Source organism: Onychomys torridus, chromosome 3 (genome assembly GCF_903995425.1).
Source record: "Onychomys torridus chromosome 3, mOncTor1.1, whole genome shotgun sequence".
In the NCBI taxonomy this organism is placed as follows: Eukaryota; Metazoa; Chordata; class Mammalia; order Rodentia; family Cricetidae; genus Onychomys; species Onychomys torridus.
In genome coordinates this window covers 31,636,461-31,658,161 of record NC_050445.1, presented here as the reverse complement: position 1 = coordinate 31,658,161, position 21,701 = coordinate 31,636,461, and the positions used below count along the sequence as shown (strand labels likewise).

The following is a 21,701-nucleotide window of genomic DNA, read 5'->3' as shown; positions in this document are numbered from 1 at the left end:
ACACAAGAGGAAAAGATTTTATTATATAGACATGTTACCTAAGCATGGATTCATAAAATAATTAAGCAAAGTTGTAGACAGAAGTTGACAAGAAGGCTCAGCAGGTAAAGTACTTGAGTTTTGTCCCCAGAACCCACAAAAAGAGGACACCAGGCACACATGAGGATACACATGCATACATGCAGGCAAAACTCCCAAACACATAGAATGAAAGCTAAAATAAACTATGCACCAGTTTACTCTTGAGCATTGGGCAGAAATTGGAGCTGTGCTTCAGTCTGGAGGCAATATGCTGTCCTTAATCTCATGATCATTTCTGTGGTCAGCTGCCCAAAACTCATCCTTGAGAGAAGGAACATAAACCCCTTATGACCTTCCTGCTCTTGATTCGGCTTGAATATATTCCTGTTCTGTGATCCAGTGGGGGACATGAGCTCTTGAGGATTGGTATGAATGTGACCACCTACAAGGAAGTAAGACAGACAGGATTCTTGATGATCAAAAGACCCCAGTGTTCCAGCTCTATGGGAACTATCTTATTTGGTCAACACCAGTCTCCCAGAACAGGAAAAAGAGGACTAAGTATTTTCCAAATAACAAAAGTTTAATTAAAACTTGTCATTTAAAAAGTGTGATATAAGGCATTAAACTTGAGTCTGGATTTTAAATTGTAGAATTGCTAATTTGGAAAAGCTTCACCAACACTATTACCCCACACTGAAGACAAAAAAAATTTTTAATAGATGTCATATGGGAAACTAATAAAAATAACTGATTGAAAGAGTCTCATCTGGTAAATGGTTGATAATAAGAGCCCATTAGTGTTTATTCTTTTTATTTTTTTTTATTTATTTTTTATTTTTTATTTTTGGTCTTTCAAGACAGGGTTTCTCTGTGTAGTTTTGGTGCCTGTCCTGGATTTCACTCTACAGACCAGGCTGGCCTGGAACTCATAGAGATTCCCCTGGCTCTACCTCCAGAGTGCTGGGATTAAAGGCATGTGCCCCTGCCACCACCACACGGCTAATTTTTATGTGACGTCTCCCCCCCCCACCCCCCCTGCTCCCCGAGAAAGGGTTTCTCTATGTAGCTTTGTGCCTTTCCTGGAACTCACTCTGTAGTGCAGGCTGCCTCAAACTCACAGAGATCCTCTTGCCTCTGCCTCTCAAGTACTGGGATTAAAGGCATGCACCACCATCACCGGGCTAGTGTTTATTTTCTTATTCTTATCTCAAAAAGGGGTCAAAAAAAGTTTTCTTTGCTTTTGTTTTCAGAGACAGTGTCTCACTGTGTAGACCTGGCTGACCAGGAGCTTGCAATATAGATCATACTGGCCTTGAACTCATTGTATGCTGTGTGCCACAAAGCCTGAGTGGCACAAATAATAAATATTTTGGACTCTGCAATCCTATAATCTTTTTTTACAACTACCTAACCTTATCATTATAATGTAAAATAGCCACAAATAATTTATAAACAAGTGAATAAAGCTGACTTTCAATAAAACTATATTAACAAAAACAGATGGTGGGCCAGATTTGGCCATGGGCCATACTACATTAAACTCTGGTATAAAGAATTTTACTCTAGTTACTTTGAACAAAATCTTTGTACCTTACTATTTTATAAATCTGATTATACTATTGATCAAATCATTTCTCTCTACAAATGAATATATGTATAGATATATCTTACTATGAATGAAAAAGGCCCTGGTTATTTAGTAGAACTAATAATACAACAAGTAATCACTAACAATGATACAGTTTTTCTTCTAAGACAGGCTGTGTTTTAAATTGTTTTAATGTTTGGCCATATATATATGACTTAGGATCCCAGTCAGTCCTCTTCCCTTCAGGAGTTCCCTCCCTCTCATTCTCTCAGACCTGGCTTGTCACTGGGTTTTCATCTTCCTTACCAGGGCTCTGGACTCACGGGTCATTGGGTCCTACCCTTGCCTGAGTAACTCCCTTTTTCTCTCCTCCTAGTGATTTTAGAAGTAGTTGGCTGAGGATCAGATAGAGTGGTTACATATCTTCTACAAACAGTGAAGGGCAACAGAATCAGTAGATGTGGAAACTAAGCTGCCAACAGCAGCCTTGCATCCTGTACCACAAGGCTAGGACCTAAACAAAGACATAGCTGGACTTTTTTCACTACCAATGTGATGTGTTGTTAATACTTGGGAATTATCACATGTCATATAATGGCAAAATATTTAATTTCTCTTACAAGAAAGTAAGACCTAGTCTTCCAAAGGAATCAAAATATGTGGTAGGTAGGTCCCTTGAAGGTGGGCAGTGTGTGATCTGGTTTCTCTGTGACCCAACATTGGGCATGGGAATGAGGTAAATAAATGGTAAACACCTACTGGAGTTTTTAATATAGTTTTTAGTCACCGAGTTTTACATCTTATGTTTAAACAACTTCTATAATGCCATCACCATGTGAGATAAAGGTTATCTTTTTAGAGATGTAATCCACAATAAACATTCTTGTTTTTTCTTTTTCTTTTTTACAACATGCCAATCCCTATTTAACGTTTCTTTTCTCAGATGGAGGCCAAAGTAAAGGGGACACTAAGTTACCACGGAAATCTCAGTGACTTCCCAGCAATCAAGAGAGGAATCATTTGGCTGGCTGATGGGACCTACCTGAAGGGAAAGTCTTATGTGGTCACAGGGCTGCTGTTTCTGTCGATGTTTACATTCTCGTCCCAAGCACTGTGCTGAGGAGGAAAAGGAAAGGAAATGTTGTTACTTGAGCAAAGCCAGGTGCAGGAAGGAGGAAGAGATGCTTTTGTGCAAAGTTAGTGACCTTGGTCTCTTAAAGTTCCCATCTTAACCTACATCAAAGAGACTCAGCTGTCAAACCCACAGAAGCATCAATTTGATTTTTTTTTTTAAAATATGGGGGAAGAAGGAAGTAGAGAGGATTTGGGTAAATGGCCATCCATCCTGGGGGTTGGATCTGAACACTCTACATACAAGTGCATAATAAAAGCAACTAAAAGTAGAATCAGCCCAGTTTGAGGAGAATCAGTCTGTGTAGGGAACAGATTTGCCATAGTCAATCGCTTGATGCTCTCCAGACAGTAGCCGAAGAGTACTGTACCCTCAGATGTCCTGAGCAAACTTGAATCTTCTCCAGTATGTAGCAGTTCCCAATGTAAGTCAGCAGACTGAAGAGGCTTCAGCAAAGTTGCTGTAGCATGGTGATATATATTACTATATCTTTTAGATTTTTAAAGTCAGGAAAGTGAGCCTATTGCTCTTAACAGACAAAACGTTGATGATGCCCTTTTTGTAAAAGGGTCTATTTTATCCTCCATTCAGAAGTAGGTACTGAACTCCTTTCTGCGGCTGCCTTGTCATCCGGTGTTGACTGGTTAGTATTTATTTCTAGTCCTGATGCGCAGAAGTGAGTGTTCGCATTTTCTCTTGATACTTGGGGTCTTTGTTGTTGGGCTGCTGCTTTGCTGCTCGTCTCCCTTGTAGCCTGCCAAGAGTTGCAGATGCCCAGTTCCCTCACTGCACAGTGCTCTTCACTAGTGGTACTTGAGGTGACTAGAGCTGTTGATATAAACAGAGTGTACACAGCATGTTTCTTTATGAGTCAACCAAATAACATATACATAATAGTATACTGTTTTAAAGGGATGAATTCCAGTAGGAATACTGATGTGCACAAAGGATCACCTTTTTTTACTATCACAATGAAGCTTTATGTCCCATATCCAATGCAGTAAAAATGTTTTGAGCATTTGGAATCTTAAAGTTTTACTAGAATTTACTCAGAATGTTGATATTCAAGTACACCTCCAGATAATTAAGATTCTTTAATTCTGGTTTCTGTATGTGAATAGAAGCAATGAAGGATGTAAAGGGGAAAACATACAATTCTCTTTGGATACATTTTATTTTGCCTCAACTACATTGGGGCATCCCTTGAATATTAAGCTTCTAAGTATTTTCAAATTACCCAAGAATAGCATAAGCTCTAAGCGATGTAACTTTATATATGAATTACAGACTAGCCTGGTAAAAACAAGGTTGCTTTCATATCCTCATTACATATTACCATGTATCATTACGTTTGTACAGACCAGAGTGTTAACCAGACCCCATTTTCCTTTAATAAACAAAAGTCTCAAGAAGTGTCTAGGACTATAATAACCAACCACAGATCTGCTCAGATTTTTATGCCTATAATTTGACTTCAAAGTCACATTGACATGCTTCACAGCAAAAAGTCAATGAATAAATGAAAACTTTAGTTCCAAGAACTTGTTGCAGTAAGGGAAAAAGATTGTTCAGAAGAACCGTTGAAGCTGGGTATTCTGGCCCATGCTTGTAATCCCAATACTCAGGAGGGTGAGGCAGGAGGATCTCAGGTTTGAGGCCAGCCTGGAGTATATAGCATTGAGACCCAGGCTAGTCTGTACTGGGCTGACAATGAGACCCTGTCTCCCAAAAAAAAAAAGAAAAAAAGAAAAAAAAGGAAAAAAAAAAAAGAAAAAAGAAAGAAAGAAAAGAAAAAAAGGAAAGGAATCATTATTATAATTTCTTAACTGTAGTAATTTTGTTTACCAATAAAACAAATACAGATGCTATATGAGCCCTAGTAGATATTTTGGAAAAATACAGGGACATTGCAGAGCTTTGACTTGAATTTAACATGTTAAGTTTCATTTGAAAGGTCTCTTCGAGAAGCTTGCTCAGCTCTTGGCTTACTCTAGCACCAGATGACTTCTTTTCAAACATGCCTGTTCATACTGCCTGGGCTGCTGTGCTGGGGGTGTGTTTAGGAAGGCGGCCTTGGGCTTTGCTTCCTCTACCCAGGGAGAAGTCAGGGCATATTAGTCTCTCTTCCTGCTGATACCTGTGTGTTTACATGGACACACACACATTCATATAAATCAATTGCTATTAAAAGTCAAATAATGATAATTATAGTTTCTTAAGTCCATCAATTCTGAACCATGCTATATGAAGGCCCCTGATGGTTCTTTGCCATCATTAGAAAAGAACAAGATTAGTAATTCTCTTTCCTGTGTCTTTTTATAAAATTACCTGAAACAGGGGGCTCTGAGAATATAATATGTAAAGTATATTCTGTTCCTGTCAGTCCTGATTCCCCAAGGACTGCTGTGAGAACCCTACTTCAGCAGCCCTTTCATGTTATACAGATGAATCAGAGTTCTTTCTACATGTAAATACATTTCTTTCTATATCATAACATTGAAAATGGTGTCCATAATTTATGGTTACCTGTCTTTACAGTTTTTATTACTAGAAACAAGCATATAAGTTGGTTATTTTTTAACAGAGACTTGCGACTCATGCTGTATTTTTGCACTTAAAGTCAGATTATGTTATTTTTAAAATGGTGAATAACTGGAAAGGATATCTGTAGAGCAATGTGTATCACTAAAAAAACATTAGCAACATCCAAATGCAGAAGTAAATCAGCACACTTAGATCCCATTCATGGGGTACTTGATTCAGGAAGATTAAGCTATTTGTTTCCACCTGTCTTATATTTGAAATTGCCTTCACTAGTGTATAAGCTGTTACTGTACATACAAGGTGATCCTCAGTATTCACAAGCAATAACAGTCAGCAGAGCTGTCCTCGGACAGCAGTGCTGGACCTCAGTTGGAGACTGTTTGGGAGCAAAGTGTCAAGCTCATTCAGAGCCTCCGAAATAAATGCAAGCAATAATTTCTATTAAAATTCAATTACAATTCTTCTCATGCTTCTGAGAACACAATGAGAAATCATGATTTTAAAACAATCTGGAGAAAAGATTTGGGGAAAAGAAGCCAAGTTAATCTATAGTAAGATAGTCCTTATACTTCGAAGGAATCAAGAAGATTCAATTAGTACATTTTTTTATGCCCACCACCCCTTTGATGGATGTTATTAACCCAAATTATGTTGTTTTGTGTCATAGACACTGAATAAGGCTTATTTGGGTCCCAACACTGGGGAAAGAACCGGGCATATACCTGTTTAAAGACTGTGGGTTTGACACCTGCTTGGAAACAGCTTATTGGAACTGATCTCAACCCAGGATATTTTTTCCCAAAGCAGATCTAAATTGTTTACTATGCAGAGATGGAAAGGGCAGGCACCCCTATTCTCTCTCCTCTGGTTGCCCTCTCCCACAATCCTTTCCACCTCTACTTGGTTCAAGACTTTCTGAAATGAAAATTCTATTGTTATTGCAACTGCCATTGGTTATGAGAACTCTGTCCTTTGGAGTCGTCTCTAGAACTCGTTATCTGTCCTACTTGCTGCTACATTTGGAAAATGAATTTGCCTGTGTTGGTTGACTTTACCTTCTCTATTTGTAGGAGATTTTGTCATGTCCTTTGACCCCTGTGTAGAAGAACTAGGGTACTTTATTTCAGGAGTGTACTATGAAAGCACACTGGTCCTTGTCTTGTTATTATTATCTAGGCTTTGGATTTGTTTCCTTTGTTTGTTGTGTTTTGTTTTGTTTTATTTTTCAAATTGAAAATAGAATGACGAAAATCTAGACTCCAGGCCAAACTTGAGAGCTGTCCTGAGCTTCAGCATGAGTACTTCTGCTGACCTAATGTTCTATGAAGGGCACTTTGACTTTTAGTTGTACATGTGTGACTGTTTGTTTGTTTTTGCTTTGGGAGTGCTTTTGGTTTTGTAAAAACAAAGCAGAAAAAAAGTACAGTAGTAGGTAAATGATCACAGACATGTTATGCAATTTTATTTTATAAAATTTTAAGGGAAAAATTTAACTCCTTGTAAATAATTTCTTATCTCTGGTAAAGATGCTTATATTACTCCTCTAAACCATGCTCAATTCAGGCCTTTGTCTTTGTTAAGTGCCTTTTATTTCTTTCTTTTTCTCCCCTCTTTTGAAACTTTTCTGACACCTTCGAGTACATACTGATTAAGTCAGGGGATTCAGGAGAAAGAATCTCAGACTTGCCAAAATCATGTCATGTTATAATACTCTTCCTGTGCTTTGTATGTGTGGACACAAGTATGAGATGCACAGTGTGTGTATAAAACCAGGCACAGCTGTTCCATGGTAATCTTTCTAAGCACTGCCCTTTGGACATTGCAGAACTTCTGCCTTGTTTTCCATTGCTTTGAGTTGATTCAGATGGGCAGATTGGGAAGTAGTCTTTGCACATGATGCTGGCTTCCCCTTCTAAGTATCTGTAGAAGTTAAAATGTGTGTGTGTGTGTATAGGGCATTATATATATATATATATAAAACATATATGTGTTGGTTTTTGCAAGCATAATAAACTCGGTGGACTCATTGACTATTTCTGGATGTAATCCACTTCTCTCTACCCTTCAGATTTGGCAGAAGTAGTGTGTGAGGAAGTATCAGGATAACAAGAGTATCTTGTGAGTCAATCTGATATGGTGCCCTATGCAGACAAGATTAAACACGTGGAGGGCTAGACCTAGAACCATACAGTGGTAGCTGAATACACTTTGAAGGAAGTTAGCACCCATGTCAATATTAAAAGGTGTTTTCTTATGGAAAATTATCTGTAAGAAATTATATAGCTGAATACCTTGAAAACTTCAATAAACTTTAAGATATTAGATAGTGAGGAAACACTCATAATCTGCAACATACTTGAGAGATTTTCAATCTTTTTATTTTCCAGATGATTAGATTTTGCTCTAATTTCATGATTATTTAAATATCTTTCTTGAGCAAAATAATATGACTTCCAATATCTAAGATTTATTTATCAATTTTTTAGATGTGACATGTTGAAAGTGACTAAGTTGAACCAATTCTCTAAACAGTACAAATATATCTATAAAGGACCCCATTGAAGTAATATTTTAATTGGAAAAGGAGACTAAAAGGCTAAAAGAGGAAGCTCCTGGTAGCAGAGCTGTCATCAGGCAGCTAGGATCAGTAGTGAGTGTTATTCCTAAACTACTTTATCTAGGGGATGTCATTTAACCTTCGTGCCTCAGATTACCCATGAGACAGTTGGGTATAAGAATAATCGCCTACCTCCCAGGGATATCAGAGACTTGACTATTTCAAAAATATTTTGAGTTTTTCTAGAACATCCTATATAATTATAGTATTATCTTCCTGCAGAGGTTGAAAAACATATGTGGATATAAAGAGCACCCTATGGTCTTTATGTTTAAAAAAACAATCACTGGAATTTTAATTTAGACACATATTTGATATTTAAACATACCATATTTGTAGTGTGGTAGAATTATTAGTTTCAGATTAATCAGAGCAGATGACACTAAGTTTCTTAACTACCAATAGGTTTTTAAAGCTTTTATGATGTTATTACTTGTGTAATGTTTTCAAAGGTTGTGAAAGTAAAGTTAGATGAAGTTTGGTTTACTGATAAATGATCCTGAAAGGTTATAGCCTCCCTCTTAGACCTTCTGAATCAAACTTCCGTGTAGTGCTTGCTTGGTGGTGGGGAAAAACTAAGTTTTTACCTTTCTAGGAGGAAATCAGACCCTGCACACTGCTCCTGTGTCTGTAGGTTTATCCGGCTTTGCCCTGGGGGTGGGGCAGGCCTACACCTAGGCAGCTGTCTATACTTTTAACTTTGCAGTTCATGCTTCTTCAGCCCATGAGCAAGTTGGAGCCATCAGCTGCTCGGGCTGTAGGTGGGAGAAAGAAAATAGGATTCACTTTCTGGCTGGGGCAGAGGTAGAGATGGTCAGGGGAGAAGGAGACATGATTTCCCTAGCTCCCAGGAGTTTAGATCATTTTATCTCACCTTCTATTTGTGCATACTGAGTAATAATACATGAAATGTTTCTCTTTAAAACAACAGGAACAAATGGATGCTGCAGTTTTTGTTAGGGCTAAATAGTGTGTGTGAGAGAGTGAGTATGGGTGAGTTTAAATTACAGCACACATTCAGTGTCAGCAAAGACAGAGAGCGCAAGGTGTTGAGGAGCAGGTATCCAGCTCATGTGAGTTAGGAGAAAGCACTAGGCCTACGCAGCTGATACATCTAGGCTGACCACAGAACTGGCTCAGACCTAGTCATTCTCTAGTCTTAAGGGATTTTCTGTTGGTGGTGTTTGTTTTTCTAAAATCACTTTGGGGATTTTTGTTTATTTTTTTCCTTAGTTCATAGCCTCTGAGTATCAGCTATGCAGATAAGCATACTCTTTGTTTTCCACATTTCCTTCTTGTTCCGTTCTTCAGTAACAAATGTGAAGATTTCAACCCAAAGTAATAAGGTTTAGGGGTTTTGTTGAAGGTCTGAGTGTTTTCTCTGGGGAAGAGTAACAGCAGCCTAAAATAGAAGTGTTGTCTGTGTTCATCTGCCCTAAAATGTGAACTTGACATAAAAAGCTAGCTGATAATCCCTTTGCCTGTGCAGACCTAGAATTAGTGTAGTGGAACATGTTTGAGCTTTTATGAAGTCACCCAGTGTAGTGCTGAGTTAGTGTTTGGTTGACAGAGCTGAAAAGATGCTCAGGCTCTGATTGAAAACAGCTTCAGCATTCAGGTTGAAGTCTTCATTTCTCTTTGTCTTCGTTCTTGCCTTTGGTGTGGAGCTCTTATGTCACCCACTGTTCCACTACGATCCAGGAAGGAAAGGTCAATTGTTTCCACATCCTCTTCTCTGTAACTTTTCCATCTGCCCTCTGTCCCCATCCAACACAAAGAGAGTATAGGGGATCATTTACATCTTAGCAGAGATGTAAGCATAGGTTATCTTTAGAGTTTAATGGGAATACTTTTGACTAGCCTGATGCTAAATGACATTTTTCTCATGCACACCCTAAGTACCATTTACTTTAAAGTGGTTCTTTGCGATCTCCTTGTGTTGTGATGTTTCTGCTTCTCTGTGTTTCCTATGGGTTCCCATTTCATAGCAGTTGATACTCCAACTTGGTGTACTTTTTACACTGCTACCCACACTGGTCTTACTAGTACAATTAAGTACAATTAAGGTTCTGTACATAGTCCAGAACTTGGGGATTTTTCCTCTTCTCATTTATATTAAAAAACAGATCTTATAGGCTGAAGGTGTAGCTCATTGGTGGAGTTCTTGCCAAGCGTTTGTGAAGCCTGGAGGTACCTACCCAGCAGTGCAAAAATAACAGTAAATGGATCTCATTTTTACACAATACCAGTACCTTTCAAGATTCATCAGCAGAAATAGGATCTTCTTTAGAGGCTCGTAACAGTCTGCCTTGCTGGTTTTCTTACCTCCCCTAGAACAGAGCTCTTTGGCTAAGGTCTGTCTGAGCCAAGCAGACCATTGAATCCTTAGTCCCAGTTTTAAGTTCCTCAGAAAACTTTCATATGCCCTCACTTCGCTACAGTTACATAATTCAGTTTGACCCTGAACATGGCTGCTGGGTGCTTGGTGGTAGAGCTTTGACTGACACCAGATAAGATGGCTTACCTGAGATAATGTGAAAGTCAGCAGCTCTGTCTGTCTTCAGAGTACGCTTAGGAATCGACAGCAACCAAGAATAGCCATTGTCTGCCCATGTGACAACCTATACTTAAAATTTCACAACCATATTATATTTTCTCTATTTATAACCATAAACTTTCCTTCATTCTTACTTACTTCTACTGTTTGCAGAAACATTGTGCCCTGTCAGAAAATTGTTTTTCCCTCACACTGGCAAACTTACCAAGGATTTGCCCAATTTTAGCTAGAAACATAAAAAGGAAAATAAATTTTTGTCAGTTGACAAGGGTATTTATTTGTTTTAAACAGTTAGAAAGTTGAGCCAGGTTTGGTCAGCTTTCCTGATATTTCGGCTCTGCCTCCATAATTATATTTTTGATATGTGATCCAGGGTCTTCTCCCAGCAGGGCTTGTTTCCCTCCCATACAGCTTCCTCTGATTCATTGTTAGCCTCTAAGAAGAGAGCCAAGCTTTGCAGTGACTGATTGTCAACTGTCATTGAAAAATGTCTTATTCTAGAAGATATTGGAGTGCTAAACCATTCTTGGAGGAGAGTGTTAAACAGTGTCAATTTTTAAGGAAAGGAAAATAATTCTGGCTGGTGAAAACTTTGTACGCCAAATAATGAACAGAAGTCTAACCAAGGTGATTAAGAGATGGGTGTTTTCTCTCTTTGCTTGTGAGCAAGGTTCATTTATGATTGTCAGAATTCCCGTGGAACTGCAGAACTATTTGCTATAACCTGAAAACAAGAGCCTGAATTTTAGTCTGGTGAAGCACAGATTTCCAACCCCATGTCCAAGTTTAGCTAAGGGGAGACTTGTTTAGTAACAGAAGGAAAACTAGTTATTTATACCGTGAGTGTCCACTCTACAGAGCTGCTTCCCACCAGGGAAATGGTTCTTCCTCTTCAGTCAGCTCCACCCTACACAGATGTTCTTGTGTTTGCAAGCCAGTCTCCAAGAAAGGAGCCTGAGAAGTTGATGGTCCTTTAGGGGAAAGGCCCCAATTACTGTGTTGCAGCTGCTTGCAGGAAGGTGTATTTTTACTAACTTGAAGGAATATATGCTGTATTTCAAATAAGTGTGTGACTTAATACTTTGGGATTTTTTTTTTCCTCTAAAAACTGGACCTGAACACAAGCTTTGAGTTGGTATTTGTAATAATCTCAGGACCTGAAAGATTGTAGCATTTAGTGTGTCTTAAAAATTATGTACTGTACCAGCCATGGAGTTTTGTAAATATACCTGTCTCCCTTTTTTTGTATTATTTTAGTAAATAAATAAATAAATTTATAAAAGGGGGTGGTGATGACGTGTGTGTGTGTGTGTGTGTATGTGTGTGTGTGTGTGTGTGTGTGTGTGTGTGTAAGGCTCTTTTAAAACAGACTGGTGCTTGTTGAATTTCTAGTTCGGCTCAGCAGGAATATGCACACACTGCTGCTCCTGACCCTGCACTGAGCAAGGAGGAGGTCCTTCATCCTGCCTTTCCAGTGCTCTATGCAGTCCTAGCAAATGGAAAGGAACTTAGAACCTAAGCTCTTCTCCACAGCCATCTTGCTATTGCCATCTTGGTCTAGTTCCAGAACCCTTTAAACTTTGGCACTAAAGCTTCCACACTTCACTAATTTCTAGTTTTAGAACTCATAACTTTTCTAAGAAGAAAAAGAAGAGCAGGTTTTTAAAAAAAAAAGAGAGAGAGAGAGAAGAACCTCACATTTCATAAGACCCCTGATGAATTTGGATATGGGAGAACATAAACATTCCTAACTGTGAATTTACTAAATTGGCCCTGAGATACGCTCCTTTGGTGCAGGGATTTTTGTTTCTTTTACTTTGCAGCAGCCTTGTTCATATTCCAGGTGTAGCTAGCAAACCCATTTTGAAATAAGAGCCTTACTTGATTCAGACAGAATAGATGTTTCCTGTCTATCCTTTGTGACAGGACCTCTTACATGAGTGTGTTTTTTTCTTTTGTATATGTTATGTGTTTGTTGTATTAAATAAAGAAGACTGTAAATATTACTTCGTGTCTCTTGTGTTATTGCGCTAACTAGGGTTTAAATGCTCCACTGTCAGCAGGAGTTGAGAGTCTGTATTATACTGTATCTAGCACCATGGGCAATGAAAGAAAGAAAGAAAGAAAGGGTACAGGTACAGCCTGCTTGTTGTGTTCTAAACAGTTTGCAATCACTCGACAATGTACAATTGTCAAGAATTATTCAAATTTCTGGTACAAAAATGTGCTCCCTTGCCACGGGACATTTGAGTTCTGTTCTACAGCGACAGAGGAAGGCTCCAAGGAGAGAGAGCTTTAGGTGAACCTCCAAGGACAGGTCCAGAATTGGCAGTCAGGAAGGAGTGCCAAGTAGATGTGCTTGGGAGGTGTACATCTGAGTGGCTGAGGAAGGCAGATGGTAGAGTCTTAGCATGCAGGCTCACTGGGTTCTTCCTGCAGGCAATGGCATGTGCTGTACACAGAAACTATGCATAGCATATTGATATGAACAATACGTATCTGTGCATAGAGAATATAGACAGGGACATAGACCCCCAAAATATGAGTAGTGGTTTGAATGTTTGTTCTCATTTTCCATTTATGTTGTGTAGTTTCAGTGTCTTGTCTTGAAGATGAAAAGGACTTCTAAGAATTTCAAATGGCATCAGCTGTTTGGAACTACCAATTAAAGACAGCTGTGTCTGTGTTCCTGCCTGTCATTCTTATTGGCCTTGGAAGCAGTTCGTGATGCCTCCCAAAAAACCTCCAAAACACCTGAGTTAAATAATTTGATGTGCCAGGCAGTGGTGGTGTGCAGCACTCAGGAGGCAGAGGCCGGTGGATCTCTGAGTTTGAGGCCAGCCTGGTCTACAAAGCAAGTTCCAAAACAGCCAGGATTGTTACACAGATAAAAACCCTCTCTTGGAGGGAAAAAAAATATAATTAGTGATGTCATACTTTTGTCAGTGTATAATATTGATGTATTAAAGTTGCCATTGTGGTGTATTTTTTAGAAATTTACTTTCATTTTTGTTTACAAATGTGTATGTCCACTTGTGGGTATATGAGTGTGCATGTGAGTGCCCATAAAGGCCAAAAGAGAGTTGCACCCCTGTAGCTGAAGTTCTAGGCAGTTGTGGGCATCTGATAGGGATGCTGTGAACTGATTTGGGTCTTCTGAAAAAGGAATGAATGTGCTCTTTAAGCACTGAGCCGTCTCTTCCAGCCCCCAAAGATGCTGTTGCCATCAGTCAAGGTATTTAAAAGATCTATTACTGGGTCAGCGAGGTGGCTCAGTGAGTAAAGATGCCTGCTGCCAAGCCTAATAGCTTAAGTTTGATGCTTTGCCCACATGATGGAAGGTGAGAACCAACTCCTGAAGGTTATCCTCTGACCTTTACATATTCATATATTCTCTCTCTCTCTCCCTCTCTCTCCCTCTCTCCCTCTCTCCCTCTCTCTCCCCTTCCCCCTCTCTCTAAATAAAATGTACTTTAAAAAAATCCATTATGGGTTTGACACTATCTTACACAAAGCAATAAATAAATAATAGCTTTACCATTCATATATAATAAAAAAATTTGAGGCAGGGTTTCTTTTTGTGGCCTTTACTGGCCTTGAACTTGTAATCCTCCTACCTCAAACTCGTCAATGCTAGACAGCAGCTGTGTGCCACTGTTCCTGATATAACCTTATTTCATCATTTCTTCTGTACATGAAAATAGAACTCAGGAAACTTTTTTTGAAGAAAGTCATCCAAAGAACTAAAAGGTTTCTGAATAAGCTAATAGAGAGCTAAGAAAGAAGTGGGTTAGACCAGTGCTGCCATGTAGACCTGAATGGGGAGCAGGTGTTTAGAAGAAAGTGTTACTAGACTGGAAAAATTAAAGTGTGTTAGGGTAGGCCTTTAATACCAGCAGAGCATTAAAGAGGCTGAGTTTGGGACCACTCTGATGTTTATACTGAGTTTCAGGTCAACCTGGGCTGGGTAGATTAACCCTGTCTCAGAAGAAAGAAAGAGAAACTGTGTTAATAAGGAAGCAGGTATTATCTTTCAGCATGGAGACAACAAAATGGAAAGTGGTTTAGGAAAGGTCTAGATGGAGTTTCAAGCCAGATTTAACAAATTGTTAATGAAGATACTTTGCTTTTACAAATTCTTAGGGGTGAGTGTGTAGAGATTGGAGTCTGAGTATGTTTGTAGCATTACAGTAATCATAGGAGTACAGGATAACATCATGATAAGATTGGCTGGGTAAATCAAATGAACACTTCATAGCGTGTCTTAAAATAATCAAACACTGAGCATGCCACTGCATGCCTGTAATCTCATCTCAGGCTCATCCTCAGCTACACAGAGATCAGCCAGGGTTACGTGAGATCCTGTCAGAAAGAGCAGAGTGGTGTTACATTGTAGGAGAGACCCCTGTGCTTTTCAAAGGATAGTGACAGTTGCCTCTTCAGGTATATTCTAGTATGTCTTGTCATCTCAAAAACTTGTGTCATCCACATGTCCCTTGACGTGGCTTGTCCTTTTCTGTGTGTATTACCGCTGTGTCCTGGCGTGTGTCCCTTCCCTGTCTCCCCACTAATTTTTTTTACTAGTAGAGTGGCGTATGCGAAGGTGAACAAGTTGTCACTAGTTAGACGGGTTCATGTGGCTCCACTATGAGACTCTCGCTGAAGATGTGTTCTTGCAGGTCTTCCCCCCCAGTGAGAGTGGCTGGATCAGACGTGGAGAGCACTGAGCGAGCAGAGTGCCTAGTACATACTAATGACAGCGACTGCAGATTCTTCCTGTCTTTGCTTCTCAATGCATGCTTCCTCTTTCCCATTTCTCCAAAACACAGAAGTGAAACAGTCCTATGAAGATCTGCTGTGATCACTGCTTAGCACACGAGTATGGATAAAAACCCAGCTAAAATGTGACATTGCAGGTGTCAGAAACTCCTAACTTAAAAAGAAAGGGGAATCTTGTGTATCTCAGCGGTCTTTTGAAAGGTACCTGGTGCAGGTGAAGCTTTATCTAGTGGTCACTAAAGTCCATCTCTTCACAGGTAGTCTTCCTGCTACTGGCCCCAAGTTGTTCTTCATAGCCACTTGGCTACTGCAGTTCCAAACTCTTTGTGAGCATATATCGCTTATAATGTGTCAGCTCAAAAGCATTCTCTTCCCTGATTATTCGCTTTGTCCTTCTGTCCGTCCTTTAGTCCCTCACACTGTACTGCCCCATCCTTCAAGCACCTGTTACTTTTTTTGATATGTCCCCTTGTGCATGCATCTTGGTAAGTAGCATTACTTTGCACACATACAGATGTAATCTATACAATTGAAACTATGCTATACATGCCTCCTGTCTTTCCTGTGGGTTAATCTACATTGTTCCATGTACTTGTGTGCTTCTGTGGTCTGGTGCACCATTTTTCCTAAGTGTGTATCCTACCTCACTGTAAACAGCTCATTCCCTAGAGGTGGTTACCTGAGGTTGTCCTTAAGTCCTTGTTACCACTGAAAAAGGCTCTGGGGGTCTCCCTTTCTGGGATTGCTTGTTCATCTTTGCTAGCTGTTCAGTTGTACTTTCTGTCTTCACTGTAGACACTCCTCTCTTGTGAGTCTTAGGTGTCATATTTTTATCCATTCCTTGTCTTTTAAACTTTGTGTATGGTGTCCTTTACTGAACAGAAAGCCTTGCTCTTTAATAGTCAAATTTAGCAAATTTAGTATGGTAACTCACACTCAGGAGGCCAAAGCAGGAGAACTGAGTTTGAGACCAGCCTAAGCTGCATAATGAGGTCTGGTTGCACACGGTTTGGGGGAGATAAGAATGAGAATATTTAGGTGTTTTCAGGGATGGTGTCTAATACGCTTCCCTATCTAGACCACAGATTTTCTCCTTGAAGACTTGGCTTACCTTTATCTTCTTTCTGTCACTCATCTGCTGTCTGTTTCATCCACCTCATAATCCTCCTCCATCAATCTGTAGTGCCAGTTTTGTCCTCTGTCCAGTGCTCATGTACAGAAGGGTCTGCTGCTGAGCTCTGAGAATGTGGGACTCCATGAGACTTTGTACTTTTGCATCAGCACCATACTGCTCGTCATTCTTGTGAGTTTAGAGTGTGCCTTACATCAAGTCCCCAGTTGTCCTCTGCCCACCTGTGTTGAGTGAGCCAATTGTGGATTTTTATTGTCATATAAATTTCACATTGTGCTGGGCTGGAGAAGTGGGTTCAATAGGACCCAGCTGCACCTACATGGCAACTCATAACCATCTATAACTCCAGCTTCAGGGGGTCCAGTGTTCCCTTCTTACCTTGGTGGGCACCAGGCATGCACATGGTACACAGATATACATGCAAGTAAAACCTCATATGCATAAAAGTTTAATAAGTCTCACATTTTTAAAAATTCACATTGTGTTTAGTATGAGTAGCACATGCCTTTAATCCTTGCACTCTAATGACAGAGACAGGCGTATCTCTGAGTTCAAGGCCAGCTTGGTCTAAATACCGAGTCCTGAGATATCTAAGGTACACAGTGTGACACCCTCATTCAAAAAAAGAAAAACCACATTGCATTAAAGAATTAGGCTGAGGGCATAGAGAGTTGGCTTAGGAGTTAAGAGCTCTGGCTGCTCCTCCAGAGGACCTGGGTGAGTTCTAGCACCCACATGGCAGTTCATAACCATCTGAAACACCAGTCCTGGGGGATCCAATGCCCTTTGGCAGCCTTGGGGAACCAGGCACACACATAGTGCACAGATAAACATGCAGACAAAACTATACACATACAAAAAAAATTTAAGTTTTCTTAGTCACTTTTCTGTTGCTGTGAAAAGACACCATGACCAAGACAACTTGGCTTAGAGTTTCAGAGGGTTAGTTCATTATCATCACAGCGGGGAGCATGGCAGCAAACAGGCACACATGGTGCTGGAGCAGTAGTTGAGAGCTCATATCTGATCCACAGGCACAAGGCAGAGAGAGAGAACTGGGCCTGGTATTGATTTTTAAAACCTCAAAGCCGACCCCAAGTGACACTTCCTCCAACAAGTCCACACCTCCTAAGCTTTCCCAAAACTGTCCCACAAGGGACCTAGCATTCAAATAGATGGGCCTATGGGGGCCATTCCCCTTTCAAACCACCAGAGTTGGAATTTTTCTTTAGATAGAGTTAAATTTGTAGAGTGGTTTAAGAAAAGGATACAGGCCAGGTGGTGGTGGTGGTGGTGGCGGCGGCGGCGGCGGCGGCGGCGGTGGCGGTGGCGGCAGCGGCAGCGGCAGCGGCAGTGGCAGTGGCAGTGGCAGTGGTGGCACACGCCTTTAATCCCAGCACTCGAAAGGCAAAGGCAGGCGGATATCTGTGAGTTTGAGGCCAACCTGGGCTACAAAGCGAGATACAGGACAGGCTCCAAAGCTACACAGAGAAACCCTGTCTTGAAAAAAAAAGTGGGGGAAGGGGTTGGGGATTTAGCTCAGTGGTAGAGCTGGGTTTGATCCTTAGAGCCAAAAAAAAAAAAAAAAGAATAAATACAAGTTTCTTTGTGGTATATTTATTGGTTCATTTTTCAGATGGCTTATGCCTTTTGTGCTCTACACTTTTCTCTGTAGGTTATTGGTGGTATAGTTCATGAAAATATTCTAGTCTATTATTTGATTTTTGTTACTTGTGTTAAAGAATGTTATTAGTCCAGCATGGTCACACACTTCTGTAACCTTAGCACTCAAAAAGCTGAGTCAGAAGGGTCCTGAGTTTGAGATCAACCTTGTCCACACAGAGAGACTCTGTCAAATTTCAAAACAGGAGTTGTGGGGGAGGGTGCAATTAGGCAGAGAAAATAATAAGGGAAGAAAGGAAGTAGTAGTATTAGGTGGCTGGAGAGATGGCTCAGCACTTAAGATCACTTGTTGCTCTTGCAGAGGATCCAGGTTTAATTACCAGCAACCACATGGCGGCTCACAACCATCTGTAACTCCCAGGGTATTCCACACCTCTTCTGGCCTCCCTGGGCACCAGGCAGGCACATGATACACAGACATGCATGCAGACAAAACACACATATACTTAAAATAATAAGTAAAGTTCTTCAAAAGTAGCATTAGATTTGAGGGCGGCAGGATAGACTTCTTTTAATGGAGAAAGTTACGTATCCTAGGAAAGATACAGAGAAAGAGTTGGGATGCATCAAAGCAAAGTGCTAGAGAGGTCTCCAGAAATCCACAACAATACATCCACTGTAGACTACTAGCAGTGGTCGAGAGAAAGCCTGATCTGACCTAGTCTGGTGATCAGATGGCCAAACACCCTAACTGTCGTGCTGGAACTCTCATCCAATAACTGATGGAAGTGGATGCAGAGATCCTCAACCAGGCCCCAGGTGGAGCTCCAGGAGTCCAATTGTCGAGAAAGAGGAGGGACTGTAAGAGTGTGAATTGTTGAGACCAAGATTGGAAAAGCACAGGGACAAATAGCCAAACTAATGGAAGCACATGAATTATGAACCAAAAGCTGTGGAGCCCCCAACTGGATCAGGCCCTCTGGATAAGTGAGACAATTGAATAGCTTGAACTGCTTGGGAGGCACCCAGGCAGTGGGACCTGGACCTGTCCTTAGTGCATGAGCTGGCTGTTTGGAACCTTGGGTTTACACAGGGACACTTTGCTCAGCCTGGAAGGAGGGGACTGGACCTGCCTGTACTGAATCCACCAGGTTGAATTGAATCCCCAGGGGAGTCTTAGCCCTGGAGGAGATGGGAATGGAGAATGGAGGGGAGAGACTGGGGGAAAGGTGGGGGTGGGGGAGGGAGGGGGGAGGACAGGGGAACCCATGGCTGATATGTAAAATTAAGACACAAATATAATAAAAAATAAGCATGGGGAAAAAAAAGAAAGTTAAAAAAAAAAAAAGGGATGCTCCTGACCCTGGGCTCTTGCTGTCTCCTGATTGTTGAGACTGCATGCTTCCTTGTCCAATTAATTGCGATTCCTGTCTGAGTTGCACGGTCTTCCGCCCTCCCTCTCTTTCTTCCTCCTTTGAATGCTGCAAGTGTGCAACAAGGTGCTTCATTTTCCATTAACTGTCCTTCCCTCTCTCCCTGTCCTCTTTGCTTTCCCCTTTCCTTCTTTTTTGCTGTGCCAGAAACAGGGCTCAGTCACTCCACCACTGAGCCACCACCCCCGCCCTTGCCACACACGATTCTTTCCCTCACCACTTCCCTCACTGCTGTTTTTGTGCACAGAAAGTCCTTCTGGGGCTGGAGAGACAGCTCAGAGGTTAAGAGCACAGGCTGCTCTTCCAGAGGTCCTGAGTTCAATTCCCAGCAACCACATGATGGCTCACAACCACCTATAATGAGATCTGGTGCCCTCTTCTGCTGTGCAGGCAAACATGCAGGCAGAACACTGTATGCATAACAAATAAATAAATCTAAAACAAAAGCAAACAAACAAACAAAAAAAAACTAGAAATACTTAAAAAAAAAAAAAGTCCTTCTGATGCAGTTTCCTGAGTGCTGGATTATAGGTTTACACCACACCCAAATAGTCACTAGGTTTTCAAATTTTATGATATACCCAGCATCTTTGCTAAGCATTTTTAATTTTGGTGGTAGTGGTATTGGGGATTGAACCCAGCTGGAACCTCACACATAGACAGCATGAGCTGGATGCCTGTGCTACATCCTGGCACTAAGCTTTCATATTCTAGTAATTCCTGTTGTTGTTTTATTAGATTTCCAGTAAAATCTGATAAAAATCTAATCTAAGTGTTGTTTTTCAGAACTGGAGTTCTGTGTATTGAGTGTAGGGGCTGGAACATGCTTGGCAAGCACTGTACCACTGAACTACATCTCTAGCCTGCTGAAGATAATCTATCAAAACAGTGATGGTTTTATTTCCAAATCTAGGTCTTTTTGTTTCTTGGAGCATTAGACCGGGTGTCTATCATGAGTTTCTATATTAAGAGTGGTGCTCATTCTAATTTTAGTTGTGTTTTATGAGATGGGCTCAGGCTAACCTGTACCTCAGCCGCCTTCACCTCCCAGTCCAAAGATTACAGACTTGTACCATCACGCCAGGTGTACAGCTTTGATGTGTACTATTTGTGAAATTAAAGTTGCTTGGGGATGTAGACCATCTGCACAAGTTGAATTATTTCAAGTATTTTCCCATAATATTTACATAGAAGCAACACTCAAACAGAAAATACTTAGAAATCCACTCACAGTTCCCTCTATTTGTATACTCTTATGTCTCTCTCAGCTTTCACATTCCATTTTGCTTATGTACATCTTCTCTTATTCATTCTTGTTATTCCTCTTTACTAATTTTTCAAAGAACTCTGAACGTCACTGGGTACATACTCATTGTACTTGTATTTTCTAAAAATATTTATTTCTATGTGTATGAGTGCTTTTCCTGATTGTATATATGTGCACCACATACATGCAATGCCTTCTCATGGAAGCCAGAAGATACCATCTGCCCTGGAGCTGTACCCATAAGGGCACTGGAGACTGAGCTCAGGTCCTCTTTGAGAAGCGCATGTGCTCTTAACTGATGAGCTACCTCTCCAGACCCTAGTTCCACTTTTCAATTCAAATTATATCTGACCTATCCTCACAAGTATAAAATAGCATCTTATTACTCATGTTTTACTTTTCCCTTTTTTGTGTGCCTATTAAGTAGTATATTAAGTATAATATATTAGTCTTTCCCAGTTTATCATAAAATTATGTATTTCAGGAAAGTTTCCGGATGGGCTTTTTGTGAACTAAACTTTCCAAGTCTAATGTTTAAATAGCAGGTGAACTGAATATAATTGTTATTTTTCATTTATCACTTAAAGGTGTAATTTCACTGCTTTCCTTTCCTCCCTGAGGCTTCTGTTTGGAAAACTAATGTCATTCTAATGCTTTGTTTTGGTGCTCTCAAATTTTACTATTTTGTGTCCAAGTTTAGGTTTTTCTCTGTTCTTTTGGTGTTCCAGGAGCCCTTTGAGTTGGTGATTTTTATTGTTAGTTTTTAAACATTCTCACTTATGATTTCTTTATTCTCCTAACTGCATCTATTTTCTCTTTTGCTGAGACTCTGTGTTGTCTCTCTTTTATTTTTGCATTTTTCATGTCTTTTTCTTCTGTTTTTGTTTTTTTTGGGGATTTTGAGATAGGGTCTCATGTACTCAGACTGGCCTTGAACTTGAGAGATAGCTGAGGCTGGCTTTGATCTTCTCTTACCCTTGTGTTCTTAGTGTACCCTTTTGTCTT

The 21,701-nt window shown here is 40.3% G+C and overlaps 1 protein-coding gene across 5 annotated transcripts in view; it reads left to right on the top strand.

The window, feature by feature from the left end:
* Positions 1-21,701, top strand: part of Ubn2 (ubinuclein 2) — an 86,827-nt gene that overhangs the window by 60,918 nt on the left and 4,208 nt on the right. For 4 of the 5 annotated variants that reach the window (XM_036180279.1, XM_036180280.1, XM_036180278.1 and 1 more), the window contains one exon: positions 2,556-4,458. The exons of the other annotated variant lie outside the window; for it this stretch is intronic. In XM_036180279.1, the coding sequence (XP_036036172.1) occupies positions 2,556-2,605 (50 nt within the window). In that variant the 3' untranslated portion in view covers positions 2,606-4,458. Of the gene's footprint in view, positions 1-2,555; positions 4,459-21,701 lie in introns of those variants that run through there. 5 annotated transcript variants of the gene reach the window in all.